Raw genomic sequence first — 12,716 nt, 5'->3', positions numbered from 1 at the left:
TATTTATCAATTAACTAAATGCAAAGTGAGTGAACAGAAGAAAAATCTAAATCAAATCCATATTTGGTGTGACCACCCTTTGCCTTCAAAACAGCATCAATTCTTCTAGGTACACTTGCACAAAGTCAGGGATTTTGTAGGCATATAGTCAGGTGTATGATTAAACAATTATACCAAACAGGTGCTAATGATCATCAATTCAATATGTAGGTTGAAACACAATCATTAAATGAAACAGAAACAGCTGTGTAGGAGGAATAAAACTGGGTGAGGAACAGCCAAACTCAGCTAACAAGGTGAGGTTGCTGAAGACAGTTTACTGTCAAAAGTCATACACCATGGCAAGACTGAGCATAGCAACAAGACACAAGGTAGTTATACTGCATCAGCAAGATCTCTCCCAGGCAGAAATTTCAAGGCAGACAGGGGTTTCCAGATGTGCTGTCAGATGTCCAAGCTCTAAGAAGCACAAAGAAACAGGCAACGTTGAGGACCGTGGACGCAGTGGTCGGCCAAGGAAACTTACTGCAGCAGATGAAAGACACATCATGCTTACTTCCCTTCGCAATCGGAAGATGTCCAGCAGTACCATCAGCTCAGAATTGACAGAAAACAGTGGGACCCTGGTACACCCATCTACTGTCCGGAGAAGTCTGGTCAGAAGTGGCCTTCGTGGAAGACTTGCGGCCAAAAAGCCATACCTCCGACGTGGAAACAAGGCCAAGCGACTCAACTATGCATGAAAACACAGGAACTGGGGTGCAGAAAAATGGCAGCAGGTGCTCTGGACTGATGAGTCAAAATTTGAAATATTTGGCTGTAGCAGAAGGCAGTTTGTTCGCCGAAGGGCTGGAGAGCAGTACATGAATGAGTGTCTGCAGGCAACAGTGAAGCATGGTGGAGGTTCCTTGCAAGTTTGGGGCTGCATTTCTGCAAATGGAGTTGGGGATTTGGTCAGAATTAATGGTCTCCTCAATGCTGAGAAGTACAGGCAGATACTTATCCATCATGCAATACCATCAGGGAGGCATCTGATTGGCCCCAAATTTATTCTGCAGCATGACAACGACCCCAAACATACAGCGAAAGTCATTAAGAACTATCTTCAATGTAAAGAAGAAAAGGAGTCCTGGAAGTGATGGTATGGCCCTTTTTTCACACCTGCCTAAAACTTTTGCACAGTACTATATATATATATATATATATATATATATATATATATATATATATATATATATATATACAGTATATATATATTCTTGTATATAGAACGACTGGATCATTTTGGAAAGAACATGCAATAGATTATCTGTAGCAGAACACCATATGCAAACAGCAGAAATTACATTAAAAAGTGAATAACGCCTTCATGTTTTTCTGTCAACCAACTATAGTATTATGGGAACGATTATTAAGTAGTCAACCGTATTTAAAAAGAAAGTGTTTAAAAGATAGCTCGTTCAGCTAAAACAAGACACATATGGTCTGCCTACCAACTGACAAGCATAGCATAGCGTACTGTATCTCCACCCTCGCCCCGCAGTGGCGGAATGACCTTCCTACAGATGTCAGGACTGCCCAGTCCCTGACCACCTTCCCCCTGGACTCTTTATCACTCTTCCTTAATGCGCTTTACTTGCTCTTATCTGCTCCCTATTTTACTGCATTTAATCCTGTACTTTAGAGTACTGTAGGATTATTTAATCGGTAGTATTTTGTATTTAATTATATCCTGATGTAACTATCACTGACAATGTTATCTGCTCTGTTATTGAATCGTATTTTGTCATATACTTGTACTTGCTAGAACCAACGTCATTGTATTTGATCTTAATTGTATTAATACTTGTACTGTGATTCTTGAAATGTATTTTTGTTTACGACTGTAAGTCGCCCTGGATAAGGGCGTCTGCAAAATAAATAAATAAATAAATAAATAATAATAATAATAATAATAATAATAATAATAATAATAATAATAATAATAATAATAATAATAATAATACGTGCATTCCGGCGCTTTCACCGACAGTCGGAGTGGGACTGTATTAAAAGGTCAGTTATGTTAAAGGGCTGGCAGTCTCTCTTTCCCAACCCTCCGTGGGACAGGAGCAAAGCGGCGGCTGCGCACTTCGATTAAAAAGTCATGGACGCATTTTGTCAGTGAAACTCACATGGTGACACAGTGTAGTACTTCTTCAGGAATACTCCGGCAATAACGAGTTAAAAAAGTAGCGTGTACTCGTATTTACAATGGGGAAAAGCAAGTCGAGGAAGTTTAAAAGAACCCAGTTCTCCCCCAACAACAAACATGGAAATAATGCAGGAGAGGAGGAGATAGAGAAAGACGAGGAGGAAGGTGAAGGTTTCTCCCCAGCCGACGATTTACTAGAAAAAGTAAGTGCTGTAAATTAAAATGAAATGTAAAGGTGTGGAGAGAATGATAAGGTATTGGATAAATAATGTATCACACAATAATTGTATAAAGCCATGTTGTTGCTTGAAACTTTATTATTTTATTTTTCATAACAAAAAAATGTCATGCGAATAAATAGCAGCGGTATCTTTCAACTTACTGTCTGTGTCCATTGCATTGGCACAGCAAGTATGGATAACACACCAAGGCAGGTGATGACATCAGTTATTATTAGTGCAGTTATTACGTACAACTTCACATTAGCCAGATAGTGGATTTGTGACGTCACTAAGGTACCGGACTATCCCAGGAGCCTCCCTTGTAACAAATTGATTGTTCTTGAATTGACAGCTGAACCTGAGTAAAATGATTAATTATTCACACCGTGTGCTTACACAATGTTTGGTTACAGGGCAAGGCTGTATTGTAAAGAAATGTCAGATGGCAGTATAACCTCAATATTGTACTGTGTATTCTAAAGAAATGTTAGATTATTATTATTATTATTATTATTATTATTATTATTATTTATTAGCAGGTGCCCTTACCCAGTGCGACTTACAGTTGTATACAAAACATACATCAAGAATTACAGTACAATTAAGAGCAAGATACAAAATACAATGGTCGGGTGGGGGTGTAGGGAGAGATGAGGGTCTGGAGGTAACTGGGTGCAGTCTGGTCAAGGCATCAGTAGGCGAGTACATGAGTCTTGAACTGGATGCGAGTGGATTTGGGAGCCAGTGGAGTGAGCGGAGCAGTGGAGTAACGTAGGAGAAGCGAGGCAGAGAGAACACCAGGCGAGCAGCGGAGTTCTGGATGAGCTGGAGCGAACGGGTGATGGACGCAGGGAGGATGGCCAGGAGGGAGTTGCAGTTGTCTAGGTGGGAGAGTACCAGGGCCTGGACCAGGAGCTGGGTGGAGTAGTTGGTGAGGAAGAGTCGGATTCTTCATATGTTGCTCAGCAAGAATCGGCAGGTGCGTGCTAGAGTGGAGATGTGCTGGGATTAGGAGAGGTAGGGGTCCAGGGTTACTCCAAGGTTCTTGACTGTGGAGGAGGGAGAGAGCGTGGTAGTTTCCAGAGGAATGGAGACCAGAGGAGGGGGAAGATGAGGAGGGGAAGAAAAGGAGGTCAGATTTAGAGAGGTTGAGTTTGAGGTGATGAGAGTGCATCCAGGAGGAGATAGCAGACAGGTAGAGATACGGGAGGGGATGGTCTGAGCATCATCGGCATAGAAATGGTATGAGAAACCATAGGATGCGATGAGGGGGCCCAGGGAGCGGGTGTAGAGAGAGAACAGGAGAGGACCCAAGACTGATCCTTGGGAGACTCCTGTTGAGAGAGGGTGAGGTGTGTAGATGTCAGTATCTCATCAATACCATGGTCTACTATCTATCTATCTATTAATAAACTGAAAACTCACTATTTTAATAATTTGATACATCGTTTTGGCTTCCCACTTTTTCAGATAGGATGGTAGAAATAGACAGGTAGACTGATGTTGTGTGTGTGTATATAAGATATTGCAAGTGTCTGTATCACATCAATATCAGGGTGTGCCATATATTACAGTGAAATTCAGATGTCTGTATCACATTAATATAAGGCTGTAGTCTAGCCCAATGTAATTCCTGCTTGCTTATTCAGCTGCAGAGTCCCAGTCCGGATATTCGGGAGTTTGCCTGTGCCAGCATCTCACGGCTGGTGCAGCAGACCCAGGTCATCCCCTCCTTCCTCCAGAGGGATGTAGTCAAGTGCCTGGGACCCTTGCTGCTGGACAAGAGCTTTGCTGTGCGGGAGACCGCTGCAGGGGCTCTCAGGTCAGTGCTGCTGTCTAGTGCTAATGCCTTACCTATCTACACATCAGTCCTGCTACTTTCATTGGGTCTTTTAAGATGGGTTAACCATCTAACATTTTTCTTTTCTTTTGGGGTGAGGGTGAGGGCTACTGATAAATAATGCTTGACTTATGATGATTACAGACTGCATTTCTGCATACATTTGTTTTTAAATGTCATCAAGTCCTGTATTTCTCGATCAGGAATCAATGCAGCGTGTTGATGATGTCATTTTTAAATCACATTGTGCTGTTTTAATGATCGGAACCTTTAGTTTTAAACATCCTGTTTGTGATAATGTGCTGTGACAGGAACCTGAGTGCGTGTGGCGGGTTCGAGGTGTGTGACGACATGGTGAAGCAGGACGTCATGACACCTCTTGTAGCGCTGCTGAAGGAGGTGAGTGTCTGGCTGTTTCTCATCTTGTAGCGCTGCTGAAGGAGGTGAGTGTCTGGCTGTTTCTCATCTTGTAGCGCTGCTGAAGGAGGTGAGTGTCTGGCTGTTTCTCATCTTGTAGCGCTGCTGAAGGAGGTGAGTGTCTGGCTGTTTCTCATCGTGTAGCGCTGCTGAAGGAGGTGAGTGTCTGGCTGTTTCTCATCTTGTAGCTCTGCTGAAGGAGGTGGGTGTCTGGCTGTTTCTCATCTTGTAGCTCTGCTGAAGGAGGTGAGTGTCTGGCTGTTTCTCATCTTGTAGCGCTGCTGAAGGAGGTGAGTGTCTGGCTGTTTCTCATCTTGTAGCGCTGCTGAAGGAGATGAGTGTCTGGCTGTTTATAGTCTTTTGCTTCCTTGTAAAAAAATAAAAACACCTCCCTTTTAAAGGAATAACATGGTTTCAAAAAGAGGAATATCTGCATTGTATTTATTTGCCCACAGATGAAAATATCTGCTCTGTGGTGGGAGTGTTATTTCCATCCCTGTATAGGTGTCTTTAAATTCCTTTCTGTGTGTTTCCAGTGCAGTGCTGGCTTTCATTCCAACTCGGTTCCGTCGTCAAAATCTAAAGATGAGCAGAAAAACTACACAGAAGACGTAGCCAATGAGGCTGTAAACCTGCTGTGGAACGTGTGGTAAGTGAGAGCCCTCGTACAAGAGCAATTACTGTGAATGTGCATCAGTGTGGGATGGTTTTAATGCATCTATTACTTCAGCAGTGTTATACAGGATTAGATATATCTGTAAGAAAATAGAAGAATTAGGGACCTGAAAGTACGCTTCTGAAGTATAGCTTTTCACAATACAAACTGGGTATGGTAATTGAGCAGGGGCACCCTGTACTCACACGGGTTTGTGCTTCATCTTGTTTGTGCAGTGAAAGCAGCAGCAGGGCTGTGTCAGTATTCAGTAAGGAAGGCTTGCTGGACGTTGTCATGTCGTGTCTCGAGAGACATTCTGAAAACGTGGAGCTGGCAGTTTCTGCAGGTGAGTGTTCTTCATGGGCTTTGCTGCTCAGAATCGTTTCTTTGCAGAGTTCTGTATCATTTCTTTTCCACAGCCTACTGCCTGCAGACAGTGACAGAGGACAACCCTGAGCTCCTGTGCCGCTTGACGCCGTCATCTCTGCAGGTTCTGGAGTCGGTCATGATGTCTTCACAAAGCACCATGGAGCACCTTCTTCTCAGGACTCTGGCTGCAGGTACCGTTGACCAGGGTCAAGAACCAATCCACGACCATCTAGATTTCACCTTCCCTTCAAGGTAAAGGGAAAGGGTTATGGTTTAGCCCAAGTGTAGTAAAAATAAAAAATAATTCCTAGCTTTTAGAATATTAACAATTTGAGGAAAATTCATTGTCAGGTTTTCTTTTCAAGGTGTGCTCACTAGTATTTTAAAATACATTTTATTAGTTGTACGGCACTTCCACTCTTTTATAGTGCAATCAGGTCTCAGCAAGCAGAGGAGGAGTGAAAGAGCTCTGAAGAACAGGAGACACTGCCCAGTGCAGGATTGATGCTGGAGAGGGTGAACCTGAGCAGTGCTGGGCAGTGGAAACGCAGGGTTTCTGTGGGTGTAGCGCTTCCCTCCAGCACTCATTAAACCTGCCTGTTTGCTGTGCTTGCCTCCTCGCCTGGCAGGTTGCGTTTGGAATCTGAAAAGCGTGCTCCCCTCCTCGAGCCAGGCCGAGACGCTGAGCGCTGTGATGAGGATTCTCTCCAACACTCTGGAGGTGGATGCAGGCCAGGCCATCCTAGAGCTGAAGGAGCAGGAGTCTCGGAGACGAGAAGAGGGGGAGGAGAGGGAGGTGCAGCCCTGCAGCGATCGGCCAGGGGAGGAGACGGGATCGAGGGAGGGGGACGGCATGGAGGAGGGCGACGAGGAGATGGGCAAACCCAACACAAGCGCTGACAACGACATCTCAGATTTGTTCCCAGTAAGTGGGGGAGTCATCGTCACGTAAATCCCTTGCCGCTGTTGATCACAGTGGGAGAGAGTGGATTCTGAACTGGTAAAGGCAAACGAGCACAAGTCATGTGACTGGCATGCCTCCTGTGTTTTATTCCAGCCAAAGAACGAAGAAGTGAAGCAAGCCACGGCCTTGTTGTCAGCTCAGCAGACCAGCCTGGAGATCATCGTCAACATGTGCTGTTCTGATGGTATTTGTGTGGTTTCTTTGTATTTATATTTGTATGTACATTTTTCAGTTCAGCATAGACCCTTGAGATGAAACATCTCCTTTACAAGGGTCAAGGGTCTCTGCACGATATGGTGTGAGAGTGGAGTGTTTGACTACTTGACTTAATTGAGTGTCTCTAGGGTCCTCAATCAAATAATGGGGATCCTTATGCACCAAGCTTATAGTATACATTCCTAGCCTACTATAGACGTTTCGGATTGCATTGGACTATAATCTGATAAATAAAATAGTTTTAACCTTGCAGGTACTGTACGATGTGATTATGAGGACCATGTGTGTGTGCGTGCGCTGGCTTATGCTCGGGTTAATGTATTGTAATGCTCACTGCTGATGTGATCCCCTGCTCAGACCCCTCTGATGATGAGTGGGAGGAGCTGTCCAGCAGTGATGAGAGTGACATGTGTGCGGAGAGCTCTCTGTGTGAGTGCAGCGGTGTCCAGGTGCTGTCCCCGCTGTGCCTGTCTGCGGAGATCCACGCCGCCCTCATCAGCCTCCTCCTCCCAGAGAAGGTATGGGCCAGCATGGAGAGACGGATTCCACTTCAATACAGAAATATACTGATGCTTCCAACTTAGAACACTGCCAGATCCTTCCCACTTGACCTGACGATGTCCTTTCACTCTTATTTCTCTTTTTGCATTTATTTCTCTCTCACTTCTCTGAAATTCTACTTTTTTTCTTGCCTATAAAATGTCCATGTTTTCCTTTATTCCTTGCCTACCTGACCTACTGTAATTATTCTGTCCCGCCTATGCAATGTTAATGTCTTGAACTTGGCACTATCAGCATACGTCTTCACACTTTACCACTAGGGGGAGCCTACATTACCCCGTGCTGTTAGAATAAGAGCCGAAACTCACTTCAACATGGAAGATGCTGAACAGGACTTTTAGTCAGAACATTTGTCATTGAATTTAAATATATATCTTTTTTTTAGTACAGTATCCACCAATCACACCGTCTAGGGTTATTGCGGGTATCGCGCTAACACAAACGCACCTGATCTAAGAGGTGGCAGCTGTATTTCTAAACAAATGACAAACACGTCCTGTTCTTCTCAACATTGTGACCTCACTTACCATAGACCCATTGTAGAGAGAGGAGCAGTCCATTGAAATGTCCCATTAAGAGCACTCACACGTGTTCCCTTGCTTTTTATTCTTCAGGTTCTGAAGAAGACGGAATTCCCCAGCAGTGCTGCTCTAGACACCTGTATGAAGAGTCCAGCCTGGAAGAGTTTAGTTAAAAAGTAAGACTGGAGACTGGGTGCCATCATTCGGATTGCTAACATTTGTATCATGTCAATACTCCTCTGATATTTCACCAGTCAATATTTTTTTAATAACTCACTGTTGTCCATGTTGACAGTACAGTCCTATAGTTAACTGCATAGGTGGCTTTCATTAATTCCTTGTGCAAGTCAAAGAGTGAAATAAAGAGGCTAGCAGTGTATAGACACTGTGGAAGTACAGAAGAATGTGCAGCGTCGTGCACAGCTGTCTGGGGTCAGACGCTCCTCCAATCCCCTGGATACTGATGTTGACCTGCTCCCTGGAGTGCTTGTCACTGTAAGGGCAGGTCTGATTGTATTGACTGTATTTCCCAGGATGCATCGGGTCCAGTGCCGAGCGCTGTTCTGCCTCCACAACATGCTGTCAGTCATGGAGGGGGAGGCGCTGGGGGGCGTGGTCGCTCTCCAGGCTATCGCGGAGCACCTGTCCCAGCTCGTCTTCTCCCAGCCAGGTGAGGCATGTCCCCTATCCTCTCTCTCAGAACTAGGTTACAGCAACGCCTCGAAGTAAATAAAGGGATTTGTTCATTTCTGGTTTTTTTTGCAGCAGTTTTGCTTTTCACAGCTGTTGGGTATTGGCAGTTAGACCCCTCGGTTATAGTACTGTATCACAAAAAAGATCCTGTAGACATATCAGTTGAATACTAGACCCTGAATCTTGAAAGAATCCCTGCAAGTGTATTCACCTTACAGCTCTTTTTATTAGCAGAACTGACTTTTCTGAGTGATTTGAATGTGTTCAAAATGAGTGAAGAAACAAATCTGTATTGGAAATGTGCCTTTTTGATATGTATTTTTAAATGAACAGTTCTTGTATGAAATGTATTGTGTATTGTTTGTCCGTGATGTGGAATAACCCTTTTGTGAATGTTGTTGTTCAGAGATTCCTAAGGAGGACGAGTTTCTGGAGGCTGTCACCAGTGCAGTGAGGTCTCTGCTGCAGATAATGGCCTCTAGAAATATACCTCAGGTAGGAGACAGACCGAGCACAAGCTGCTATGTGAGAAACACGCCCTGGCATCGTGCCTCGAGGGACTGGGAGCTCTGACTCGTACAGCTGGGAACTTTTCAATCGGTTGGAGTACCTCGGAGGCTAGGCAGCCACTTGAACTGCTTGCATATACAAGCCTCTGTTTTGTGTTTTTGTGTTTTTTTTTTGCATGAACATATTCATATATGACCTCAAAAAAGAGTTTTGAAGAAAGACAACACAGTCTGTGCTTCCTCCAGTGCCAGCGTTAACGCAGTGTGTGTTTTGATATATTTTCATATTTCGGCACATGGTTCCTAACCTGTCTCTCCCCCACAGTGCATGAGCCCCCAGCAGCTGATTGGCCTGTGCGAGGTGGCGGCTCAGTGCAGTCACACCAACGTGCGGGTCAACGCCATCGCCATCCTGGGGATTACCGGCAGCACGCTGGCCAAGCAGCACCACACTGCGGACAAGCTGCAGGTAAATCTGCAGGGCTCAGAGGAAGGGGACACGCACATAGGATGAGGGAGCTGAGTCAAGGAAGGATTAGGGGGGACTTGATTGATTTTCAAATCTTTAAAGGAGTTGACATAGTTAATGCTTTGCCAATACTTCAAGCGCAGGACAGAATCCAGGCCCAGAGGACACAGCTAGGAAATGTAAGTGGAGAGAAAGGGAAGGAGACTGCTGTTTACACAAAGAGTGGCGAGTCATTCAGATCCGATTTGAGGTTTTGAGAGCAACCAGTCGCTAGGAAAGGGGTGATCACTGATTGTTCATTTTGTTTTTATCATAAAGCAACACATCCTTTTGTACTAATCACTTACTGACTTGTGAAAGCGCTTGGGAGCTCTGTAGGGATGCTGTGAGGGATCTGGATTGTCCTCTAGATGTTTGGAAGCTCTGTAGGGATGCTGTGAGGGATCTGTTTCTGTTCTCTAGATGTTTGGAAGCTCTGTAGGGGTGCTGTGAGGGATCTGGTTTGTTCTGTTCTGTAGATGATTGGAAGTTTCCTCCTGCAAGTGGCGACGAAGGACCCCAGTCTGGTGGGGACAGGGGAGGCGCTGGACGCCCTCTTCGATGTGTTTGCTGACGGAGTGGAGGCTGAGCGAGCGGCCCGCCACATCAAACTGCTTCCAGCGCTGAGAACTCTGCAGCCTGTCTTCAAAGCAAAGGTAGGAGGAGCCAGATTTCAAGCCACTGTTCCTGAAAGAGGGGCTTGGTGTTCCCTCGGCTTAACACGGTAGTGTTAGAATGCATTTTGTAGCGAGTCAGTAAACCTGTTGGTAAATGCTGCTGCCTCATTCCTCTCTCTTCTGTAGATGCGGAAGGAAGGCAGGGAGAAGTACAGCCCTGATCAGCTGTGTGTCCTGAACAATGTGAAAGTGAATCTGAGGAGGTTTATCTCTTACCTGGAGACCCTGGAGAAGAAACCCAACCCTTAACATTGCTGCAGACTCGCTCAGGTTAACCTGGACTGTTTCAATGAGTTTCAGTTTTATTTACTGGTTTATTTACTAATAGTTATCTTTTAGGCAATGCCATACCTGTGCAGCAGGCCAGTGCATTGAATTGTTTTACACCACACTTTCAAACACGGAAAATATATCAGAATTTGGGTGGATTGCAATACTACGTTGATTTATAAAACATATTCTTTCAGGAATAAACCAGTTATTTTCAAACACTTCACTTCTGATCTCATTCTTTTTTTTTTTTTTTTGCATTGCACTATATGCGCCAGACTGTAATATTTATATTGGTTCTTCATTTCCTTGGTCAGCCAATATTTCTCCAAGGGTGTATATAACAACTGCAACACACAGTCCCAGAGACATCAGCAACTATTCCATTGTAATTGTGTGGCAGCAGTGGATAGAGACACATGAGCAGCTCCTGTACGTTTCACCACACGGGTAGATTAAAACAAACCCCAGGGCACAAGGGATGATGGGTGTAGATTCTGGCATGAGAGGCCATAGGCCATTTAAACAACACGACTCTGACATGTCTGTTTCAAATGCTATTCGTGCTGAATTACACTCCACTAATACCACCATCACACTTTCAAGTTATTACTTGTATTTAAATGAACTGCTGTTTGCAAACGACTGCATTTAGAAGTCCAGAGTCTGAGTTTGAGAAGCCACTGGGTTAATAAAGAGGTGGACACTGATCCATCTTGAATGAACTGGCTCAGGGTAAGGTGTGGAGTGGGCGGCAGGTAATGTCTGTACACTTAATGTGCAGAACGGATCCATTTTCATGCTACCCCAGATAAGGTTTCAAAGTTGCAGGTTGCTGAAGTTGACTTCACACTCACACTGTTGTGTTAAAATCAGAGCATGATCTTTATAAAGAGGAATGTAGAGAATGTGAGGCAGGTATGGAAACGTGTTCTGCCGTCTCAATCCGCATTGTACTCTGCTGTGGTCTAAACTTCATTCAAGGGTTTTCATGTTTTGCTTTTTGAGCCACACCCATTAGCTAAACAGTAAAGGGTGTTGCTTTAGAAAGAACATTTATTATTATTTAACATGGTAGAGGCTGTGTGGTCCAGTGGTTAAAGAAAAGGGCTTGTAACCAGGAGATCCCTGGTTCAAATCCCACCTCAGCACACTCACTGTCACACTCATTGTGTGACCCTGAGCAAGTCACTTAACCTCCTTGTGCTCTGTCTTTCGGGTGAGACGGAATTGTAAGTGACTCTGCAGCTGATGCATAGTTCACACACCCTAGTCTCTGTAAGTTGCCTTGGATAAAGGCGTCTACCTAGTCTCTGTAAGTTGCCTTGGATAAAGGCGTCTGCTAAATATCCAATAATATATATATATATATATATATATATATATATATATATATATAATATCTCAGTATGTGGTACTGATGGGGAGGCAGGGGTCCCCTTAAGCTACCAGCAGCAGTACAATCTTATTGTGTTCTCCTGACACCACTTCCCATATTGTTATTATTATTATTATTTATTTGGCAGACGCCTTTATCCAAGGTGATTTGCAGGGTGTACAGGGTTACAATGCAAGATTAATAAATACTGTATAGTTTATAGTAAGTGCAAATAATACTACTAAAATACAATAGGAACTAGGATGCAACAAGTTAGGATTACAGCAAGTTATATCTACAATGACATATTAATAGTGCAAGGATAGCGCATCAGCTGAGGATCCAGTAACGTGGTGCACTAAGGCAAGTCCAGTGTTAGATCAAGAGATCTGCAAATGACCAACACAATAATGATATACCGTACCGGTGAAAAGAGAGTGAACGAGTTTAACTGCGCTGGGGGAAATAAGGAAATATGCTGGGGAAGGGCGAAAATAATAGAAATAAGACTAACAACAAACTTTTGTTCGCAGAGAAAAGGTAGTGGTATCATAATATGAAAATATATCCCACATTACTGACGCTACCGGTATCTTAATGCAATGGTCATACGGGCGCACAGTGTCTTCTGGGAATAGTAGTTTATGTGGTACACGCTGAAAGGTGTTTCCAATCAGCAGAAATGCAGAGTAAAACTACAACTCCTTAATCCACACATGTCAA

The 12,716-nt window shown here is 44.1% G+C and overlaps 1 protein-coding gene across 3 annotated transcripts; it reads left to right on the top strand.

Moving 5' to 3' along the window:
- The first annotated feature begins 2,076 nt into the window (after positions 1 to 2,076).
- LOC117424252 (HEAT repeat-containing protein 3) lies at positions 2,077 to 10,841 on the top strand. 3 transcript variants are annotated; one of them, XM_058992907.1, is made up of 15 exons: positions 2,077 to 2,397; positions 4,065 to 4,237; positions 4,567 to 4,654; positions 5,209 to 5,321; positions 5,564 to 5,673; positions 5,747 to 5,887; positions 6,326 to 6,621; positions 6,754 to 6,844; positions 7,234 to 7,394; positions 8,052 to 8,134; positions 8,492 to 8,628; positions 9,058 to 9,146; positions 9,486 to 9,629; positions 10,148 to 10,324; positions 10,472 to 10,841. In XM_058992907.1, the coding sequence occupies exons 1-15, from the start codon at positions 2,254 to 2,256 to the stop codon at positions 10,592 to 10,594; spliced, it is 2,070 nt and encodes a 689-aa protein (XP_058848890.1). In that variant the 5' UTR covers positions 2,077 to 2,253; the 3' UTR covers positions 10,595 to 10,841. The 3 variants fall into 3 exon arrangements, with proteins under 3 accessions (XP_058848890.1, XP_058848891.1, XP_058848892.1); XM_058992908.1 differs by lacking the exon at positions 2,077 to 2,397 and adding an exon at positions 2,959 to 3,346; XM_058992909.1 differs by lacking the exons at positions 2,077 to 2,397; positions 4,065 to 4,237 and having other exon boundaries at positions 4,567 to 4,962.
- The last annotated feature ends 1,875 nt before the right edge of the window (positions 10,842 to 12,716 follow it).

Source organism: Acipenser ruthenus, chromosome 19 (assembly GCF_902713425.1).
Source record: "Acipenser ruthenus chromosome 19, fAciRut3.2 maternal haplotype, whole genome shotgun sequence".
NCBI classification, from domain to species: domain Eukaryota; kingdom Metazoa; phylum Chordata; class Actinopteri; order Acipenseriformes; family Acipenseridae; genus Acipenser; species Acipenser ruthenus.
Note: the sequence above shows the minus strand (reverse complement) of the source record. Positions and strands in the feature narration are given on the sequence as shown.